Source organism: Eubalaena glacialis, chromosome 2 (genome assembly GCF_028564815.1).
Source record: "Eubalaena glacialis isolate mEubGla1 chromosome 2, mEubGla1.1.hap2.+ XY, whole genome shotgun sequence".
Classification (NCBI taxonomy): Eukaryota; Metazoa; Chordata; class Mammalia; order Artiodactyla; family Balaenidae; genus Eubalaena; species Eubalaena glacialis.
This window is the reverse complement of record NC_083717.1, coordinates 38,680,401-38,702,204: the sequence shown is the minus strand read 5'-3', so window position 1 is coordinate 38,702,204 and position 21,804 is coordinate 38,680,401. Positions and strand designations below refer to the sequence as shown.

The 21,804-nt window shown below is 52.3% G+C and overlaps 1 protein-coding gene across 1 annotated transcript; it reads right to left on the bottom strand.

Moving 5' to 3' along the window:
• Positions 1-1,591: 1,591 nt before the first annotated feature.
• Positions 1,592-20,498, bottom strand: ANPEP (alanyl aminopeptidase, membrane). Its single transcript, XM_061181767.1, has 20 exons — positions 19,837-20,498; positions 19,160-19,302; positions 18,911-19,050; positions 18,357-18,483; positions 18,115-18,269; positions 17,739-17,852; positions 17,496-17,639; positions 17,251-17,316; positions 17,062-17,127; positions 15,285-15,460; positions 14,941-15,020; positions 13,503-13,636; positions 13,328-13,383; positions 12,253-12,400; positions 8,629-8,720; positions 8,058-8,168; positions 7,763-7,930; positions 6,894-7,034; positions 6,388-6,469; positions 1,592-2,140 (listed from the first exon to the last, which is right to left on the bottom strand). Exons 1-20 carry the CDS (start codon positions 20,493-20,495, stop codon positions 1,952-1,954), a joined length of 2,991 nt encoding a protein of 996 aa, XP_061037750.1. The 5' UTR covers positions 20,496-20,498; the 3' UTR covers positions 1,592-1,951.
• Between the last annotated feature and the right edge of the window lie 1,306 nt (positions 20,499-21,804).

Genomic DNA, 21,804 nt, shown 5'->3' with positions numbered 1-21,804 from the left:
AGCATTAAAAAAATAAAAAATAAAATAAAATAAAAAATTTAAAAAAAAAACAAAAAAACTTGACTTTAAAAAAAAAAAAAAAAAAAAAGACAGTCCTTATCTCCTGGGACTGTTGAAAACCAAATGAGATAATGCGCATAAACACTTAGCCCAGTGCCAGGCACGGAGACTAGGGTCCCTGCTGACTCCCCTACCTGGAGGCCAGCTCTCCCCCAGGGACCCTAGATGGCGGTGCTGGTCCTTCCCCCAGCGGGGACCACCTGAGGGGGCCGCCTGCCCTCTGGTCCCCCGAAGGTCAAGTGCCAGCCGCCAGCAGCTGGGCCCTGGCGACAGGAAGGGCTGGTCCGGAGAGGCTGGGCTGGGGGGAGCCTCCTGGTTGGTGGAAGGACCCATACCCAAGGCTGGTCCCACCCCTTGGCCCGCCCCACCCTTTGATATGCGGAAGGCAGTGGAGCGTGGAGGAGCCTTCCTGGCCCCGGGCCTGCTGTCGTGCTTCTCACAAGGAGGAAGAGGCTGGGAGGAAAAAGGATGGATGGGGCCTTGAGCAGGAGACAGGGCTAAGGATGATAGTAACACCCTGCTCTCCTTAAGTGTCAGACTGTGTGCTAAGTACGTGAATCTCCTTAGATCCACACACCAACCCTATGATAGATTGTCTTTATCGTGCAGATGAGGAAACCAAAGCCCAGGGGTCAAGAAACAGGCTGGACTTCAAGACTCCAGCTGGAGCAGCTCACAGGTGGGGTCAACTGGAGGTGACCCCTGAGGAGCCTGGGCTATCTGTTACCTCCCTCTTTCCCTCCCACCAGCCTTGGGTGCTCAGCTGGGCCTCCTTTGCCAAGAAATTTCCACCAAGGCTGATGTGGGCCGTGGAGCCCTGCGGGTCCCAGACCTTCTCCTCAGAGTTGGCCCTTATCACTGGCTGCCCCAGGTGATCTGGAGAGCACCTGCCTTTTTCTGTATGCTACTCTTGAAAACAAAAACTTTACAAACTGATATGCCACCCAGGGATCCTGGAGAGGTGGCAGGACATGCCCTTGGCCAGTGAGTGGTCACACCAGGCCTGAATCCAGGGCTTGCTACCCTTACCGCGAGCCCTTTTCTCTCACTCTCCCAGGTGTGCTGGCTGCAGTGCAGGAAGAGGGGCCCAGCCAGCACCCTGCTCCCTTGCCTCACGCTAGTTCAGGTGCAAATCCTAGCTTCTGAAACCATGGCAACTCCTGCTTTCTGGAAAAGCACTCCCTCCACTGTAAGGACCTGCTCTGTGTCTGGCACCAAGCCCCACTCCACCTTGGGAACCGCTGTGTCCCCATTCCTTCCACCTCCAGTGGCTCCCCAGCACCCAGAGTCTCAATCCTGCCGATGAAATGAACACTGCAGGCAGACACTGCCACACAGGTGTTCTAGGAAGGACCAGCAGGCTGGCTACTTCTTCCTTCCTATGTTTCCTGGGGGTCCAAGGCCCCCAAGCACCCCAGGTTCTCTAGCTGTTGTGCAGACCCACTCCTGCTCTAGTTTAGTAATGAGTCTGGAAGCTCATCTAGAAATCCTTTATTTACATTTTATCTTAGAAAAAAATATACAGATCTGGTGCTCTGTTAACTCCTCAGGTTCAGGGTCTTTATGGGAGGGTGAGAGAGGGCACAGGGCAGCCCCCCAAGGCAGTCCATCATCCATCGAGGGCCTCTGCTCATCTGGCCCTGGAGCTGGACTTCCCTGAGATCAGCCCCAGGGCCCTGGGTGACAGGAGCCATGCCTGGGTGGGGTTGGCATGAGGGGCAGGGGCTGGGAGGCACTTGGACAGTCTGGCCATCAGAAACTGGATTGGCCCCCTGGGCAGAGTGGAGAGAACATGGGCCAGAGACTGTTCCTAAGGGGAGGACACGGGTGCCTCAGGCTTCAGGAATGGGGGCCCTACCGTGAGCCACTTGGATAGACACACGTGGGCATCTCACATGGGGGCCAGGTGACTGTGAGGACCAGGGACTATTTGGCTGTGTTCTGTGAACCAGTTTAACACCACCTCCTTGTTCTCCTTCACCCACTTGATGTTGGCTTTGGTCTTCTCCAGGGCTTGCTCCAGAGCCCGGGTGCCTGAGCCGAAGCCTACATCCATGTTGTTCTTCTTGAACTGCTCCAGCTGCGAGGAAAAGGATAATTCTGAGCCCCAGGTTAGGTCTCTAACACAGTCCTGAGGAGAGGGCTGCCAGGTCCTCTGTCCTCCCCCTCCACGTTAGGGCCCCTGGGGATGGGGACCACAGCCTGTTCTCCAGGACAGGGAGGGCCAGTCCTTCCCTCTCCCTGGCAGAGGTCAAAAATGACAGCCCTGGGCTTCCCTAATGGTGCAGTGGTTAAGAATCCGCCTCCCAATGCAAGGGGACGCGGGTTCAAGCCCTTGTCCGGGAAGATCCCACATGCCTCAGAGTAACTAAGCCCATGCGCCACAACTACTGAGCCTCCGCTCCAGAGCCCGCGAGCCACAACTACTGAAGCAAGCCTGCACGCCGAGAGCCTGCGCTCTGCAACAAGAGAAGCCACTGCAGTGAGAAGCTCACGCACCACAACTAAGAGTAGCCCCTGCTTGCTGCAACTAGAGAAAGCCTGCATGCAGCAACAAAGACCCAACACAGCCAAAAATAAATAAATAAATAAATTTATTTAAAAAAAAAAATGACCGCCCCAAGGTTCAGCTTGGCTCCTACATGTATTTGACCTTCATTGTGAGGTCCTTATTGAGTTGATTCTCAGTTTTTTAATGAATTACAATCTCAATCCAATCAAGGGAGGAGAGAGGGACAAATTAAACAGACACCACAAGGAAGCAACCAGCCAAATTCAAAATGTGGTCATTTCTATAGTACAAATGGCCCAGTTGCTTGAGTAAATAAATGTTGTTTTTTTTTTTTTTAAAAGAGATGCTACAGATTAAAAGATGTATTAGTACTGGAGGTTGTAGCGGGGGCAATTAGGCAAGAAAATGAAATTAAAAGCATCCAGAAAGGAAGAAGTAAACTATCTCTATTTGCAGATGACATGATTTTGTATACAGAAAGTCCCAAGGAATCGAAAAATAAAAAAGCACAACTATTAAAACTTATGAGTTCAACAAGGTTGCAGGATATAAGAGCAATATGCAAAGATCAATTGTATTTCTATACACTAGCTGTGAAAAATCTGAAAATGAAATTAAGAAAACAGTTCCATTTACAATAGCATCAAAAAGAATAAAATACTTAGGAATAAATTTGACAAAAGAAGTGCAAGACCAGTATGCTGAAAACTATAAAATATTGTTGAGAAAAATTAAGAAGACCTAAATAAAAGGAAAAAAAATGACAAATCTGTGTTAATGGATTGGTAGATTTAATATTACTAACACGGACATACTCCCCAAATTGATCTACAGATTCAGTACAATCCCTATCAAAATTCCAACTGTATTTTTTTGCAGAAATTGGCAAGCTGATCCTAAAATTCATAAAAAAATGCAAAGATTCAGAATAGCCAAATGATCTTGAAAAAGAACAAAGTTGGAAGGCCCACAATCCCGATTTCAAAACTCACTACAAATCTATGATAATTAAGACAATGTGTACTAGCATAAAGACAAACAGATCAATGAAATAGAATTGAGAGTCCAGAAATAGACCCTAAAATTTACAGTCAATTGATTTTCAACAAAGGTGCCAAGATCATTCAATGGGTGAAAGAATAGTCCTTTTATCAACAGAGGAATGGATAAAGAAGATGTGGTACATATCTACAATGGAATATTACTCAGCCATAAAAAAGAATGAAATAATGCCATTTGCAGCATCATGAATGGACCTAGAGATTATCATACTAAATGAAGTAAGTCAGACAGAGAAAGACAAATATCATATGATATTTATATGTGGAATCTATTTTTTTTTAAATGATACAAATGAACTTATTTACAAAACAGAAACAGACTTACAGATATCGAAAACAAACTTATGGTTACCAAAGGGGAAACATGGGGGTGGGGAGGGATAAATCAGGACCTTGGGATTAATATACACACACCACTATAATAACCAGCAAGGACCTACTGTATAGCACAGGGAGCGTTACTCAATATTCTGTGATAAAGCTATATGAGAAAAGAATCTGAAAAAGAATGAATATATGTATATGTATAACTGAATCACTTTGCTGTACACCTGAAACTGACACAACATTGTAAATCAACTATACTCCAATAAAATTTTTTAATAAATTAATGATATTACAAAAAAAAGAATAGTCCTTTTAATGAATGGTACTGGGACAACTGGATAGCCACATGCAAAGGGATGAAGTTGGACCTCTGCCTTACACCATGTACAAAAATTAAGTCAAAATTGATCACTACTAAATGTAAGAGCTAAAATGATAAGAATCTTAGTAAAAAGCATAGGTGTAAATCTTTGTGACCTTGGATTAGGTAATTGTTTCTTATATATGACACATAAAGCACAAGCAACAAAAGAAAATTAGAAGGTTAGACTTCATCAAAATAAAAAACTTTTGGACTTCCCTGATGGCTCAGTGGTAAAGAATCCGCCTGCCAAAGCAGGGGACATGGGTTCGATCCCTGGGTCGGGAAGATCCCACATGCCGCGGAGCAACTAAGCCCATGCGCCACGACTACTGAGCTTGTGCTCTAGAGCCTGCGAGCCATAACTACTGAGCCCACGTGCCACAACCACTGAAGCCCTCGTGCCTAGAGCCCATGCTCCACAACAAGAGAAGCCACCGCAGCGAGAAGCCCACGCACCACAACGAAGAGTAGCCCCAGCTCGCTGCAACTAGAGAAAGCCCACATGCAGCAATGAAGACCCAATGCAGCCATAAATAAATAAATAAATAAAATTTTTTAAAGAAATTGAAAACTTTGTGTATCAAAGACACTATCAAGAAACTGAAAAGACAATCCACAAAATGGGAGAAAATATTTGCCTAATATGTGTCTAATAAGGGCCTAGTATCCAGATTATATAAAGAACTCTTATAACTCAACAATAAAAAGACAAATATACCAATTAAAAACTGAGTGAAGGGGGTTTCCCTGGTGGCACAGTGGTTAAGAATCCGCCTGCCAATGCAGGGGACACGGGTTTGAGCCCTGGTCCGGGAAGATCCCACATGCCGCGGAGCAACTAAGCCCGCGTGCCACAACTACTGAGCCTGCACTCTAGAGCCTGCGAGCCACAACTACTGAGCCTGCGAGCCACAACTACTGAAGCCCGCGTGCCTAGAGCCCCATGCTCCGCAACAAGAGAAGCCACCTCAATGAGAAGCCCGCACACCGCAACAAAGAGCAGCCCCCACGCGCCACAACTAGAGAAAGCCCGCGTGCAGCAATGAAGACCCAACGCAGCCAAAAATAAATAAATAAATTTATTTAAAAAAAAAATGAGTGAAGGATTTGAATAGACATTTTTCCAAAGAAGATATACAAATGGCCAAGAAGCACATGAAAAGATGCTCAACATCATTAGTCATCAGAGAAATGCAACTCATAACCACAATGAGATACCACTTTGCACCCAGTAGGATGGCTATAATTTTTTCAAAAAGGAAAATAACAATTTTCCCCAAAACATAAAGAAATTGGAACCTTCATACATTGCTGGTGGGAATGTAAGTTGGTGCAGTTGCTTTGGAAAACAGTTTGGCAGTTTCTCAAAAAGTTAAACACAGTTACCAAATGACCTAGCAATTCCACTCCTAGGTGTACACCCAAGAGAAGTAAAAACAGAGGTTCACTCAAAAATGTGAACATAGGGGAATTCCCTGGTGGTCCAGTGGTTAAGACTCTGCGCTCCCAATGCAGGGGGCACAGGTTCAATCGCTGGTCAGGGAACTAAGATCCCACAAGCGGCTGTGGCACGGCCAAAAAAAAAAAAAAAAAAAAAAGACAGAAAATTTGAAAATGGCCTGGGTATAAGATGATAGTAAGGCATTGTTAATTTTCTTGTATTTGCTAATGATAGATTATGTTTTTAAAATTCTTTATTTTAGATACGACTAAAGTGTTTATAGGTGAAATTATATAATATCAGTGATTAGCTTGAAAACTGTCCGCCCCAAAAAAATGTCGGCAAATGTTAATAATTGTTCAATCTGAGTAACGGGTACATGGAGGTTCATTATATTATTCTCTTTACCTTTTGCCTATACAAAAATTCCAAGATGAATATCTGTGATTGAATTGTGACATTTAGAAAGTCTGGATACCCAGCTGCCCCTCTACATGAGGAAGCCCTGACCACATGGAGCCCCGCTGCCTTGTGAACACATGCGGTGGGAGCTGAGTGGCGGCTGTCCCTTGAGACTGGGGATGGGTCTCTGGGTGCCGCCCCAAGATCCGGGGCTTCTTACCTGCTGCAGCTCGAACTCAGTGGAGAATCTTCGGGTCACAGCCTGGATGAGGTTGGAGAAGGAGAAGGAACCACCGCCATAACTGCATGGCAGGGAGAGAGAGGAACCGTGAGGGGGGCCAGGAACCAATGTTCGGTGACTGGCAGGCGACACAGGACCCTGTGACTGTCCCCATCTCGTAGATGCGATGAAATGACATGTCCAAGGAGACACCACTAGGGACTTGAACACAGGTTTGATTGCAGTGTCCTCGCTCCCATCTCTTCAGAGAACACTCCCACCAGCCAGACTTTCTTTCCCCCAAGTGGGAAAAGGGACAGCTGTGCCCCGCTGCCACGTCTTTCAATTCCTGTCCCTTCCCGACCTCAAGCTGGGTTCTTTTTGGACCACTCCGATGCAGTGTCTACCCTCCACTCCCGACCCTGCAGGGTCTGGTGCACACAGCCCACCCCCAGGGGACTCAGCCTTGGTGTGCACTTCCCCTAACATGCTCTCAGCAGACTCACTCCTGAAAGAGTTTCTTCCAGTTGCTCTGGACAAAGTCCCAGGCCAGAGATTGCCCGAGGACGTTGCTGGCAATGCTGTTAATGGTGGAGGTGGCATCCTGCTTCCGGATGAGGTCTGGCTTCAGGGTGTAACTCAGGTACCTGTGAGGACAGCATGCTGCGTAATAAGTAAAAGGACCCTGCCCTCCATCCCACACACCTCTCCTGCAACCTCTCAACATCCCTTCAGCATGCTGCGGGTTGAAGACTCCTTGGTCCTACCGCCCTCCTGTAGATGGGACACTGAGTCCCCTAAGCAGGGTCACTGGCTATGCCAGGTATCATACTGACATAGACCAAGTGCTTGATAAATATCTGACGATGAATGAATGAAGGAAGGGGTAAGCCCTGCACCAGGTAGGGTGGCCACTCCTGTCTTTGACATTGAGGGTAGCTCTTCTTTACTGAAGTACAGAAGGTGGCATATGAGGCACACAGTGGGAGCCAGGAGCCCTCATCCAAGGGTTTGGGGGGTGCCCAGCTGGATGTCCAGAAGGACTCAGGTCCAGATGCACCACAGCCCTTGACAGAGAGGTAAAGGCTAGGAGACTGCAGCAGTTAAAAGCACAGGACGTGGACCCAGATCCAGATTCAAATCTTGTTTTTTTCACTGAGTAAAGCTTCTAGCCTTTGGGCAAGTTGTTTTGCTTCTTTGAGCCTCCGTGTCCTCATCTGTAAAACTGGGAAACGCACTGCTCCACTGCGCAGGTTTGCGAGGATCCCACGGAGGAGAGTGTGGACGCCTGGCTGGTTCTTTCTCCCCCACACTGGGACCCTGGTCCCCGGCGGGGAGGGGAACTCACCCAGCCCCGTCCAGCTCTGGTCCTCACCTGCTCAGGAGCCAGACCTTGTTGGTGCAGGCCAGCGCTGAGCGGAGTTTGTCAGCTTCATTAACCAGTTGGACTTGTTGTAACTGCCTCCAGGCGAAGTCCCACTCTTTCTGGTCGCCCTGGGCGATGGCATTGCAGTAGATGGTGGACCGCAGGTTGGGGTGGATCCTGGTGTGGGGTCAGGGTGTCAGGGGTAGAGCAGCAGCAGGGAGGGCGGGACGAGGGTCTGATGAGGACAGGGCTGTGAGCTTGAGGGACAGATAAAGATCAGGAGACAAGCAGGGGACACACTCACGGATTATTTTGGGGGTTCTCCATCCACTGGTTGTAAAGGTTCTTGGCCAGCTCCTCACACTTAGGCAGCCCATTGGAGCAGGCAGTGCTGATGGCATTAATCTCATTGTACCTGCCCCAGGGTGACACTCTGTCAGCATGCCTGGCTCTGACTCTGGCAAAGACTCCCCTGCTGACACACAGCTCCAGGCAGGGCAACAGGGCTGGGGCTCTAAGGTTGCAGCCCACCCGCCCTTTGGGTTCCCCTCTTTGCTTCTTGCCTTGGGCAGCCCAGGGAGGGCGGGCATAAACTCCAGCCCCACCTTCAACCCCTAGAATCTGAATAACAATGCCGGTGAGGGGACCTTGAAATTTCAGTTTGGTCCTTTGTACAAAGAGGCCACATAGAGCCTCAGGGCAGGGCTCCCTATTCCTAGTGGGTGGGGTGGGGGGTCTCTCCCTGACTGGTGGCCCTGGTCCGGCCAGGAGTTGGGCACTTCAGAGGAGAATGCTGCTGGGACTTGCTCTGGACTTCCCAGGTCAGGGTGCCTGGGCCACCTGTGATCTCCAGACCCAAGAGAGGTCATACTCACTGGTCCATCAGCGTTTCTGGGCGCATAGTCCAGTGCTTGGTGAGATTTTCAAAATGTAGGAAGAGGGGTTCAACCTGATTCCTGAGGTAATTCTGGGAAAAAGAAAACATGAATAGCCTCAAAGAGGAGACTCATGCCTGACCCACCTGGAGCCCCACGGAGCCTCTGATGTGGGTAGGCAAGTGTAGCAAGGGCTAATGGCTACAGAAGCAAGAGGCCAGAGGCTAAGGGCTTCGCCCAAGGCCAGAGTGGTCAAAGGAGCCAGCGCTAGTCCAGGTCTCAGATGACTGATCTGGGGTTCTTTCCCTCAACCAGTTCTGACACTCTATGTCTAAGTATCACCATTTCCTAATATAGTTTTAGGGCCCACCATCCCCCACCACCTGATCATAAGTATTCTGCCTTTATTGTGGGGAATTTAGAAAACACTGTAAAGCATAGGCAGAAAATACTAACCACCCCAGAACTTACCAAATCCATGACTTCCAAATTGGTGAGTTTGCCCCTTCCTTTCTCTTTTCTGCCCAGCATATCTACAATTCTGCATGCTGTTCTTTTAGCTGGCATTGTCGTGTAAGGCCCAACCCATGTTATTAAAATCCTTTGCAGACGCTGGTTCAATACAGTAGATTATCATGTGTGTCAACCAGAATCCGCATCCAAACGTAAAAGGAATAAACCCCCAAGAGCAAAGAGAATTGGAAAGGAAACAACAGTGGATGAGACGTCCACACAGTGTAGGACCTGGGAGGTGGAGAGAGGGAGATGGAACAGGCTTGGCCGAGGCGGGGGTCTGCAGCAGAGCACCTGCCATGGGGGAGATGGAGACAGAAGCAAAGAGACTTGCTGTGACGAGGCTCAGGATTAGAGGGATGGGTGTGCCGGGGACAGGAGTGAGGCCGGGCTGTGAACAGGGCAATGGAGTCAAAATCTGTAGAGGGACTAATTAAACCCTCAAGCGCCCACTTCCCTCCCTGCCTCAAGCAACACCCCTCCCTCCCCCATGAGCAAGGCTGAATCAGAGGGGCTCAGAACTAGGGTCCCCAGACACAGTGGGAGGGTTGCTGAATTGCAGAGAGGGCCGGAGGTGAAAGTTTACAGCCTAAATGGAGGTACCCCCAGTTTCCTTCCCCACCCTGATCCCAGAAAGTGAGCCTCAATTGCACAAGACAGAGGATCACTCTCTGGAGACTGAATAGTGTCAAGGGAACACAGTCATAGATATTAATTTTTGAGGGTCCCCACGAGGAGTTACTTGGCCACCTAGTCACCCCATAACAAGACTGCAGGTGACAAACTCCACCTCCCCGTGGAGCTTTCAACCACTGCCTCACTCTCAAATTCAAAGGGGCAGCTCAGTTTCCAACTTGAAAGAGGAGATCAAAACAAACAGATGACTTGGAGGAAACAAGTCAGTGAAAGAAAAAGAAAACTTCATAAAAGCCTGTGATAGGGGACTTCCCTGGTGGCGCAGTGGTTAAGAATTCGTCTGCCAATGCTGGGGACACGGGTTCGAGCCCTGGTCCGGGAAGATCCCACATGTCGCGGAGCAACTAAGCCCGTGCGCCGCAACTACTGAGCCTGCGCTCTAGAGCCAGCAAGCCACAACTACTGAGCCCATGCGCTACAACTACTGAAGCCCGTGCACCTAGAGCCCGTGCTTCGCAATGAGAGAAGCCACCGCAATGAGAAGCCTGTGCATCACAACGAAGATTAGCCCCCGCTCGCCGCAACTAGAGAAAGCCCACATGCAGCAACGAAAACCCAACACTGCCAAAAATAAATAAATAATAAAATAAATACATTTAATAAAAAAAAAAAGCCTGTGATAAATATCCTCCAAGAGTTCAGAGAAGATATTGCATAGGGCACTGGAGCAAGGAATAGCACTTGGAAGCTTAAATATATGATAGAAAAAAGGAGGAGAGGTGGTGTGCTAAACTGAGGGCATATGCCAGAGGGCAGAACAAAAAGTCACCAAGCTGGAAAATAGGAGAGAAGAAAACTAGAGGACCAATGTAAGGGCAGTGAATTGGATTAACAAGGGTCCCAGAAAGGGAGAACCGGGGGAAAAAAGGAGAGGAAGAAAGTTTAAAGGAGCAATGCAAAGTTGTCCAGGTTGAAAACGTAGAAGGATGAGAAAGACCTGCATGAAGGACCACCAGCATGGAGAGAAGAGCCCACAGCTTCCAGAAGGGGAACCTGGCCACATTCAAAGAACTGGAAATAAGAAAGGCCCTGGGCTTCTCAACAGAAACATGAGAGGTTTGATGTCAATGGAGCAAGACCTGAAATTTCCTGAGGAATAATTTCCAAAATAGAAACTACTTTTTTTAAAAAATTTTTTTGGCCATGCTGCGAGGCATGTGGGATCTTAGTTCCCTGATCAGGGATTGAACCCATGCTCCCTACAGTGGAAGCGCAGAGTCCTAACCACTGGACCGCCAGGGAAGTCCCTCAACCTAGAAACTTCTAAACTCAAGCAAACTCTCAATGCAGTGTGAAGGTGGAATAAAGACATTTCAGACAATCTACCTGAAAAAATCCACCTCTTATGAACCCTTTCTCCAAAACTGGAAGATGTGCTCCCCTAATAGAGAGAAAACTCAAGGAAGAATCCATGGGTTCAGGAAACAAGAGATGCAACAATGGAGAGCCTCCCAGCGTGGGAGCTGAGTAGCAGTTCTAGAAGGGAGCAGGCCGACAGAGGGCTCCAGGAGGGATGCCTCCAGGAAAAAGCAAAACTAATGTATTATCTGATACATTTGTATACGATGTATAAAAAAGGAGACACAAACATGGTACTTTATGTGGCTCAGCAGAGAATGATATTTAAATAATCACATAAAGTAAATGCTGAATACTGAGTTGACCAAATATTGTGATTTTACTACATTAGGAGGATGGGGTGAATCCAAGGTGTAGGTAGGTTAATGAGTTTAAAGTGAGTTAAAACCTCATTTACCATAACAGTTCGTTAATTATGTGAAAAACATTTTTAATTACTACATAATATTCCATCAAATGGATATTCTAGTTTACTTAACCAACTCCAACTGTTGGACATTTGAGTATTTTTGGTTTTCTTGTCTTTTATAAACCACACTGCAATGAACATCCTTATGGGTTCAGCTATGCATCCAGAGCAAGCAGTTTCCCTCTGATCCTCCCTGCCCGTGCCCCCAAGCTTCAAAACTGTTAACAGCGGCATCCCCCTCCAGGCCCTTAGGGCTAGGCTAGGCAGGCACAGGCCCGCTCCTTTCACAGAAGGGTTCTCTGGGTCTGAAGAGGCTTGCCTGAGTCCACACAGCTGGTAAAAGGCCTTCTCCCCCACTCCCACCCCCTTCCTGTACTGTGGCTTTTTCTGTTGCCTTCTGAAAGAAGGATTTGCTAATTTCCAAATCTAGCAAACTTTGCTAGAAGTCTGTGTCCTTTCTTTGCTGTGCCCAACCTGCTCACCTTCTCAATCCCTGCTCCCTTCACCCTACATCCCTCCTGCTCTCTCACCACTGCCAAGGACCTGGCGTGTTTCACCATTCCAGGCAATATTTCTATTCACTTCCTTATGGCGTAATTTCAGGCACTGGGGAATTGGTCCTTGAACCCTGCCATGCCCCTCTGTACCTTCATGGGGCCGTAGACCTCGGATCGGTCGAACATGAGCTTGAAGTACCTCAGGCTGCTCAGGGCGGCCTGCCAGGGCATGTACTCTTTCTCGTTGATCAGGAAGAGGGTGTTGTTCAGCGCCAGGGTGACAGGGACTATATGGGCACTGGGAGCAGACAGAGGGGCTCAAGTGAGCACCCCCACCCAGTCCAGCCTCACTGTGGGAACCCCAGCCTCCTCCTAGAGCCTGAGGTCCCAGAGGCCCAACTGAGCCAGCTCCAGCGTTCACCAGGGGTGGGGCTGGGGGTAGGGGTGAGGGATGTGGATGCTGGGTGGTGCCACAAACGAGGCCAGCCCAGGCCTGGCCCTCACCCACTGCCAGTCACATTTCCTTGCTCATTATCCCCATTTTACAGATGAGGAAACTGAGGCTCAGAGAGGTAAAGTGCCTTGCCTAAGGCCACACAGCCCATAGGAGACAGATCAGAGATTCAAAAAGACAAGAAACCTGTGCTCTTTACTCTGCCCACCTCTTCTCTGATTTGCTTGGCCCTCTGGTCTTTCCTCCCTCCACCTCCTCAGGCCATCTGTGCATATTTGGTTCATAAAGGTCCATGTCTATGGGTGACATCACTTATGTCAAAGAACTTGGCACCTGCTGGTGCTCATGAACACAGCAGCTGCTCAATAAATATCTGTTTATCCATGCTGCATCTCTTCTATCCTGTCCTTCCCGGATTTTTCTTAGCACTGAGCACGGTGGCCTGGGCCACAGGTAGCCCTCCGGAAAACCTTGGTGCCGTGGAGTGCACTGTGGTTTTGGAGTTGGACAGGACTGCGTCTGGCTGTCATGGGCTACTGTGTGACCTCAGGCAGGGTACTCAAGCTCTGAATCTCAGATTCCTTCTCTGGGAAGTATGGGCTGTGACACCGACAATCTCTGGGGACGTGTGGCCAAGGGAGGGGTGTCCAGAAGCACAGGGAGCCCACGGTGCTGAGCCTGGCACATGGTGAGGACGGCGGGAGGCAGCACTGGCTCTCACTATGGAACCGCACTTGCCAAGTCTCCAGGCTTCCATGGCTGAGCACTCACCTGGCCAGGTTGAAGCTGTCGTGGATGACCTGCGCCCGATTGATGACAGGGATGGTCTAGAAGGGGTAACAGAGCGTGTGACCTCGGGCTGGCGGTGCGGGCAGGCCCTGCAGTCTGGGGCCCCATCCTGGGGCTGGGCCTCAGGCAGGGGATGGGTGGGGCGGCAGGTACCCACCAATGGTTTTATCTGCAGCTGATTCTGAATCTTCCTCCAGTTGTTCTCATCGTAGTTAACCTGGTAATAGCCCGTCACGTTGACGTTTAGCAGGACCCAGTCATCTGCTTGGGTTTCGAACAGATCTTTCTGGGCTGTGGGGAGAGACCAGAGCTGGGGCAGGGCTGCTCAGAAGGCCACAGGCTGACCTGACCCAGGCCTCGGCAGAGCAGCCTCCCCTGCAGCCTGGCAGCAGCTGGCCCTCACGCCGCTGGCCCAACGCCAAGGAGAGGGGCGGAGAAGAGGGGTAGGACTGGCTGCCGGGGCCCAACTCTGGCCGGGGACCTTGGACAGACCAGTTGCCATCTCTGAACCTCAGTGGCCGCCCTGCCTCCCACAGGCTCTGGGTGGCCGGGCCAGTGGCATCCACCGAGACAACTCCATCGGCACACCCCCGGCCCCTCAGACTCAACTCCCCAGGCGGCCGCTCCTCCTCCACCCCCTCCTCCTCCCACCTCTCCGCTTGTAACAGCGCCATCACACCCAGGCAGCGCTTCCCATCCAGTTAGCCCCCCAGCACTGCTCCTCTCTTCCTGGGGGCTCCATGCCTCCTCCTCACGGCTCTCCCTCCACCCTTTCTCCTGGCAGCCAGAGGGGATCCTTCCATACCTGCAGGTCAGACCCAATGGCTTTCCCACTTCCCACCTGTCCCGGCTCCTCCTGGCCCGAGGACATAGCCATTGTCTCCTGCAGCCTGCAGGGACCCGCTTCACCGAGGGCGCACCTCTGCCCGAGCCACACTCAGTCTCCGAGTTCTCTCCTACCTCAAGCCTTGCACTTGCTATTGACTCTGCCTGGACTGCTTCTCTCTGCTGCCATTAGCCTGGCGAGCTCCTACTCTTCCTCTGACTCAGCTCACCTCCTCCAGGAAGCGTTTCCTGACCTCTCCATGAAGTTGAAGCTCCTTATTCCCGGCTCCCTGCCCACCTGCCCCAGTACCCCAGAGGCCACATATGCCTCTGTTAAAGCACTCAGCACAGCTCTGGAACGTTTGAACTGCTTGTCTTCCTTCCCTTCATCTGCAGCCTTGGCTTAGGCAGAGGATGACTTGCCTTGACCTTGGTTTCCTCAGTGCCTGGCAGAGTAGGACTGCTCATACTATGTGCCAGGCACTGTTTTAAACATTTCATGGGAATCCTCTTCTTTAACCTTCACAAAACTCAATGGGGTAGATATTGTTCCTAGCCCCATTGTATAGATGGGGAAATGGAGACCAGAGAGACATGGTAACTTGACCAGGGTCACACAGCGTAGAAATTAGAACCAAAGAAGCTGGCTCCATTTGTTGAATGAAACGATGAAGGAAGCCCTGGCTGAGGCTTGCCATAACCCCAGAACATGGGCCAGGAGCTGGGAGTATGGGATGGGGCTGCTGTCCACTAGGGCAGGGCTGGATTACTTGTTGCGCTGTCCCGCAGCCAGTAGTGGTTCTGCAGTTTGCCATTTCTGATAGATGAGATGGGAACAATCCACAGGTAGCTGCAACAAGAGATCCAGAGGCCAGGGGTGAGAAACGGCAGCTCTTGGGCACTGCCAGCAAAGAACAGCCCTGCCCGGACTTCCAGTTTCTGCCCAACTCTGGCACTAAACGCCCCCATCCTCCTGGCCCAGAGGGGAGACTGTCTACAGCCACTATGGCAGGGGCCACAGCGGGCCAGGCCCTGCTATGGTCAGAGGGTCCCAGAGCAACTGCCCCTCAGAACCCTCACTAGGACGCCTGTCTCAGTGACCTCATCTGCTCACTTGAACGCTGAGGGGCGGGTGACGTTGGACTCGGGGTCAAGGAGGAAGTGCTTCTGGGAGATGTGCCCTGTCTTGGTGTTCACGGTGATGACAGGGAAGCCCATCTGCAGGGTCCAGCGGTCCATGATGTCACGCACGGTGCCTGGCAGCTTGATGGTCGACTGATTGTTTACAGCCTTGGGCAGAGGGATATGGTGCGGCCATCAGCGACTGCCATTCTCCCACCCACCCACTCTCCCCTTTCACCCTTGGCCTCCCCTTAGTGGCACCACTTTGCTGGGAGGCAGTGGAGGAGCACTGGGCTGAGAGGCAGGAGCTGGGGTCCCAGCCCGGCTCTCTGTCTCCTCGGCTGCCCAGTGCTGGACGAGCCAAGAGCTTCCCAGCCTCCGGTTCATTCCACTTTGATTAAGCAAATCCATGTGGCTTCCCATTCTGTGATCCAACCTGAGGTGAGTGTGTGTCAGGGAGGGGCACCCAGGATGCCCATGGCTCAGCCTGAACAAACCCGGGAGGACGGGCAGGGAGAGGAGACAGAGAGGAAGGAAAACCAGTGTCCCCATGTCACAGGCAGCGCGAAGGAGAGGGTCGTGGCAATGTGAAGGAAATGCACCCGGATGAGGGTCTGGGGATGGGCTTAGGGTGGTTGTTATTGTCTTAAATCTTTTTTCATCTTTTTCCATGTGTGTGCATTGCTTTCATAATAGTAACAAAAAACCAACCACATCTGTTAATAACTGAGAAAATAAAAAACTAAGAACAGCATAAATAGAGGGCAGAAGACCCTGTCGGAAGGTGCAAGCTAAGGGGGAGGGGATCTCTAGGGGGGCTGCAGAGAGAAGGGGCTCAGGGAAAGAGGGAGGGGCAGATGGAGCTGGAGGGGTGCTGGTGCAGAGGAGGGCTTGGCTTCGGAAGAAAGGAAGGCGCTGGAAACTGAGGCTGGGCAAGGAAGACAGTGGAAGCGGAGGGGAGGGACTGACGCTGTGGGAGGTGGGGGAGGTGGACCGGCCTCATGGCAGATGGATGTTGGGCTGCAGACTGGCCAGGAGGGCCCTGGAGCCCAGCTGTGACTCTGTGACAAGGCCCTGGGTCTCCCCTCCCTGGTCAGGCTGGTCATGGAGCACAGGCATATGGAGGGGTCGGTAGGGCTGACCAGGGCCACAGAGAAGGGGTGGGGGCCGCCGTGAAGGAGAGGACATGATGGGGGATGATGGGGAGAGTCTCAGGAGAGGCGGGGAGGGGCAGGTGGGAGGGTGGGAGTGGTCAGAGGGTTTGCCCAAAGACAGGGGCCACTCAGGGTCTGAATGGACAGGAATGCAAGGTGAGGCTGGATGGGAGGGTCAGAGAGCGCGCCGAGGGTGCTGGTGTGTGCAAAGTCATGTCTGGGAGGGGCCGGCCAGGGCGCAGGGCAGCCAGGAGTGCTGAGTAGGTGAATGACTGGCTCCAAAGTTCCAGGGACAGGAAGGCTTGGGCCTGGGAACCACAAGAGCCCGTTTCCTCGCTACTCAGATGACGGCACTCCTCAGCTGCCCTCACAGAGCTCACTGTAGCGTGAGGCGGGCTGCCTGCCAGGGCTCGTGACCCAGGCTCTCATAACACCTCCTTCAAGGAGCCATCATTGCACCCATTTTACAGATGAGCAACCAAGCCTCCAGATGGCCTGCCTGGGAGGGTAAGCAGTGGAGCTGGGCACATTCTCTTACACGTGTGCTGCCCCCAAGGACTTTCAGCATCTCAGGACCCCCACAGAATGGCTTCAGGGGGGCTGGTTGTTACTGACCATCTGCAGGTGTTCCCACAGGTCCAGGTAGGTGGTGTTCTGATAGGCAAAGGCATGCAAGTAGGACTGTGGAAAGACAGGGCACGGTGAGGGTAAAGCTGCTGCCCCAGGCTCTACCACTCAGCCTCTGTGGTAGGCCAGGGCTTGGAGGAAACACCTCCCACCCTATGGCTGGCCAAGGGTACTCACCGCCAGGCCCTTCCTGAACAGGTCCTCAGTCAGGAACTCAGAAAGCATCCTGATGACCGAGGCTCCCTGGTGGAGGAGAGGGGGCTCAGAAGGCTGCGCCGAGCCAGCAGGAGACCCTGTGTCCCCATCGGGCTGGGACAGGTGCTCCCGGAGCCCCGGCTTCGGTGGGCCCCTGTGGGCCGAGTCCCCACTTCCCTTCCCATGACCCCTACTGTCTCAGGACCAGCACGGGGGCTGGGCAGCACCTTGCTGTAGGAGATGGAGTCAAACATCTCGCTGATCTGGGCGGGTGTGTTGACCTCCTCGGCAGGGGTGCTCAGGGGATGGGAGGAGGCCAGTGCGTCCACAGCCATCACACGGTACAAATCGTTCGGCACCATGAGGTCTTTCTGCAAATCCCCAGCAGCCATCAGGAGACTGGCCTGGGAGGGGGTGACCCAGGTCTTCCCCCAACCCAGACCCCAGAGGTCCCTGGGCAGCGGGCTCACCAGATTCCAGGTGGGCTCTGCATAGTCAGCACCCAGGTACTCCACGTAGGAGGCAAAGCCCTCGTTCAGCCAAAGATCATTCCACCAGGCCAGGGTCACCAAGTTCCCAAACCACTGTGGGGGAGGGGAGGTCAGCCCGGCAAGCCACTTGGGCCTTGCAGTCACTAACGGTACCCAGAGCTACGCTTCACCGAGTGCTCCCAGTGTGCCAGTCTTGAGCTCGAAGCTTCACCGACATCATCATGACTCCTCCCTGACACCCTACCAGGTGGAACTCTTCCCTTCTCAGCTGCCAAGGACGGAGCCACAACTTGTGCCGTCTCCTCCCAGAGCCCCCCTCGTTCTCCGTCTGCACTCCCCATGACTGGGGGGCTACCTGGTGGGCCAGCTCGTGAGCAATCACAGTGACAACCCGCTCTTTGTTGCTGCTGGAGGAGGCCTGTGGGTCAAACAGCAGCGAGTTCTCCCGGTAGGTCACCAGCCCCCAGTTCTCCATGGCACCAGCGTTGAAGTCGGGCAAGGCAATCTGGTCTGGGAAGTCCAGGCTGTTGGTGGGATGGCCTCGGGCTATGGGGGGAGACCCATCCGCTTCCCCCCAGTGTGAGGCACCTCACTCACCAGATTTTGGGAGTGGGTAGGGTGTATCAAAATGATTGGCAAAGAAGTTTAGGATGGGACCTGTCACGTTCAGGGCATAAATGCCATGGTTCTGTGCAGTTGCATTAGGCCGAGCCCAGATCCGGACCTGCAAAGAAGACAGAGGTAGGTCAGGGGCCCTTCTTGGGTCCTGGTGCAGGTGGGCCGAGTCCCAAAGCCTGGCAGGCTGGGGGACCAACTAGGTTAAACTGGGAGGCTTGGTCAGCGGAGGAGAGGGCGTGGGTGTCTCCTCAGAGCCTTGAGTCACAGGCAGGGGCCTTTGGGGAATAACAATAGCCATAGCCACCATCTGTCTGGCACCCAGGAGTTGGGAACTCCCTTCGTGAGGAGGGTCTCACTTTTCAGATGCAGAGACAGAGGGTCAGAGAACCTAAGGCATTTGCCCAAGATCACTCAGAACTGGGATTCAAACACTGCCTAGCAACTCAGGGGCTGGGACAAGGATGAGGATAAATAGGAATATCTCCCAGGCCAGGACCAATCCCGAGGAAGGATAGGTGGCCTCAGCTCCATACCTGGACGTTGTTGGGTGCCCTTGTCTCCACACTCGTGAACTCGCTCACGATGTAGGCCAGAAGGTATGTGGACATTACAGGCGTGGTTTGGAACTCAGTGACGTTCCAGTTGGGGTCTTCTGCAAGCGGGACACTGGGACCTGGGCAGGGAGCACGCAGGCATGTGGGGTTGAGCCCTCTCCCTGCCCTGTGCCCCAGCCCTGGGGGTCTGCTTTCCGAGGATGTGTGGCCCCAGCCAGACCTGCTCACCTTTGGGCGGCATGTTGGACAGGGCCGTGAGTTCCTTGGGGTAGATGAGGGTGATGTTAAATGTGGCCTTCATGGCTGGCTCGTCAAAGCACGGGAAGGATTTCCGGGCATCTGCAGACTGCATCTGTGTCGTGGCCAGCACCCTGCCCGAAGCGGGGGTTAGAGGGTGTGCCAGCTTAATGCCTGTGCCCGTGTGGGTGTGCGGGGCTGGGGCTGTAGGGTGTTGCTGGGTGTGCAGGGATGGGGTGCACAGATGCTGCCTGGCCTAATCCCTGCCCTCCCCACCTCCCCCAGGCCGCCTCCAGGCCGACAGGCCAGCTGACATGGGAGAGCAGAGCTCCTTCTGGACTCAGGGTCAAAGGCCTGGCAGGCTCCATCCCTGTATTGGCTGGGAAACCTTGGCAAATTTCTTTCCTCGGAGCCTGTTTTCCTATCTATCCAAGGGGCACTTTCATCTCTCATCCCTGACTCCCTAATAAAGTATAGGGGAGCCCTCCGGGAAAGGGTCGATTGTCTTGGTAGCTGCTCTACCGGAGCTGCAGATGGAGTGATGGGCCAGCCAAGGGCTCCCGAAGGTTCAAAGGCCCCGAACCCAAGCCCTTCCTTGGCTCCCAGGGTCCAGTTCTGCCTCAGCACCTAGGATCTGCCCCCACCCAGCAGACCTGGCTCTGACTTACTTTTTGACGTTGCCTTCCATGTACTCGCTGCGGTAGAAGCCTGCCAGGTCGTCGGCCAGCTCCCCCTGAAATTCACTCTCCATCTCGTACATTCCGCCTGCCTCCAGCAAGCCCTTGAGGTGCACCACCAGATACTCCGTGGGCTCTACCAGCTCGGTCCTGTCGATGTCGGGGGCCGAGAAGGCCCCCACGCCCCGCAGGGCCACCATGTGCCCCTGGGTTGTGGTGTAGTTGAGCTTCTTGCTATGGATGATGATGACGTCAGTGGGGTCCTTGCAGATGAAGCGGACGATGCTTGTGCCCTTGAAGATATACAGGCCATTCTCATTGGGAGTGAGGTAGGGCCTCAGTGTCACCTTGTAGGAGTCGGGCAACAGTGTCGTGGGTAGGCGGTATCGGTTCCACGGCTTGCTCTGGTCCAAGGTGGTGGCCGTGGTGATGGTGGTGGTCGTGGTGAAGGTGTTGGCCGTGGTGATGGTGGTGGGCGTGGTGATGGTGGTGGTCAGGGTGGTCGCGGGGCTCGTGAGGTCCACGGCGGCATTCTTGTTCTTCTCCTGGGCATACACCACAGACAGAGCGATGATGGTGGCTATGGCCGCCATGCCCAGGAGGATGCCCAGGATGCCCAGGGCCTTGGATATGTAGAATCCTTTGGCCATGGTGAGGGTGCGGAGGGAGCTTGGGGAGGCTCAGGACAGGTGGGGAACAGGGCAGCCTCGGGCCAGGCTTATATCCCTGAAGGGGAGGAGCCCCACAGCTTGCAGACTGGGCAAAAATTAACCAGGGCTCAGACAGGCAAAGGTCACTGGACTGGGTGGGAACACACCCTGCCCAGGTTTCGGAGAGGAGATCCAGGAACAGTGTGCGGAGTGCAGCTCAGGGGTACCTGCTGGGAGCAAACTGTCTGGTTACAGGCTGCAGGCTTCCTGGGAGCCCACCGAGGGCTGAAGGGCAGGTGTCAGGCTTCGTGCCCAGCGGGGAGAGGGAGCGGCCAGCTGTCTTGGATCTGCCTGCAAGCTGAGACAATGGGCACAGGAACAGGATTGAGGTTAGGTCCAGGAGGTTAGAAGGACTTCCCAGGAGCAGGGCGGTGGGAGATGAAGAGAAACGGAGAGTTGGTTTCTGGCTCAGGTCAAGAACACATTGGTTCACCCCTGTGGTTGGATGGATGCCCAGGGCTCCTCAGTGACATGGCCCCAGCCTCCCTTGCATTCTTTCAGAGCAGGAAGTTCTTCCAGGTTCCCCTCCCTTTCCCTTCTGCCAAAAACTTTTTCCTCAATTATCAGCTCACTGAGAAGAATGAAATAAGTTGTTTTGCCTTTTTTTTTTTTAAGAGAGGAGGCTGGTGGAGGCTTAACCTCTCCCCAGCCATGACCTTGGGCAGGTAATTTTACCTTTCTGAGACCCCTTTCCTCATACATAAATAATAGTATTTACTTCTCAGATTTGTTGAACAGATTTAATGAGAAAACATATTAAATACCATATAGTAGAACCTGAAAATTCTTCCCTTCTTTCTTACTCAGAGGTCAACCATTCTATCCTTGGTAGAAAGGAAGATATTACTTATGCTCAATATAATATGTTCTTACAGGAATATGATGTTCATTGTCACCCTTCCCATCCGCCAGCCCAGTACCTCAGACCTCAACATCGCCTGACCCTCACCCCAACATCCAACTCACCCTGCTCCCCAATCTCACCATGTCCTTCGTCAAAGCCACTCTCATTGTTTATGTGGGCACTGCTGGACCCTCATGGACTCCTCACTTCCACTTGGGCCCCCTCAAACTAGTTTGCTACACAAATTGGATCATTTTGCACCACTGCTTAAAACCTTCCCTTTGCTCTTGGAATTCAGACCAAATCTTCTAAAGACACCCACAAGTTCAAGTGCTATCAGCTGGCCCACTTCCCAACCTCATTCTCACCACACTCCCCTCTGTTGCAGAACTCCAGCCACTCTGG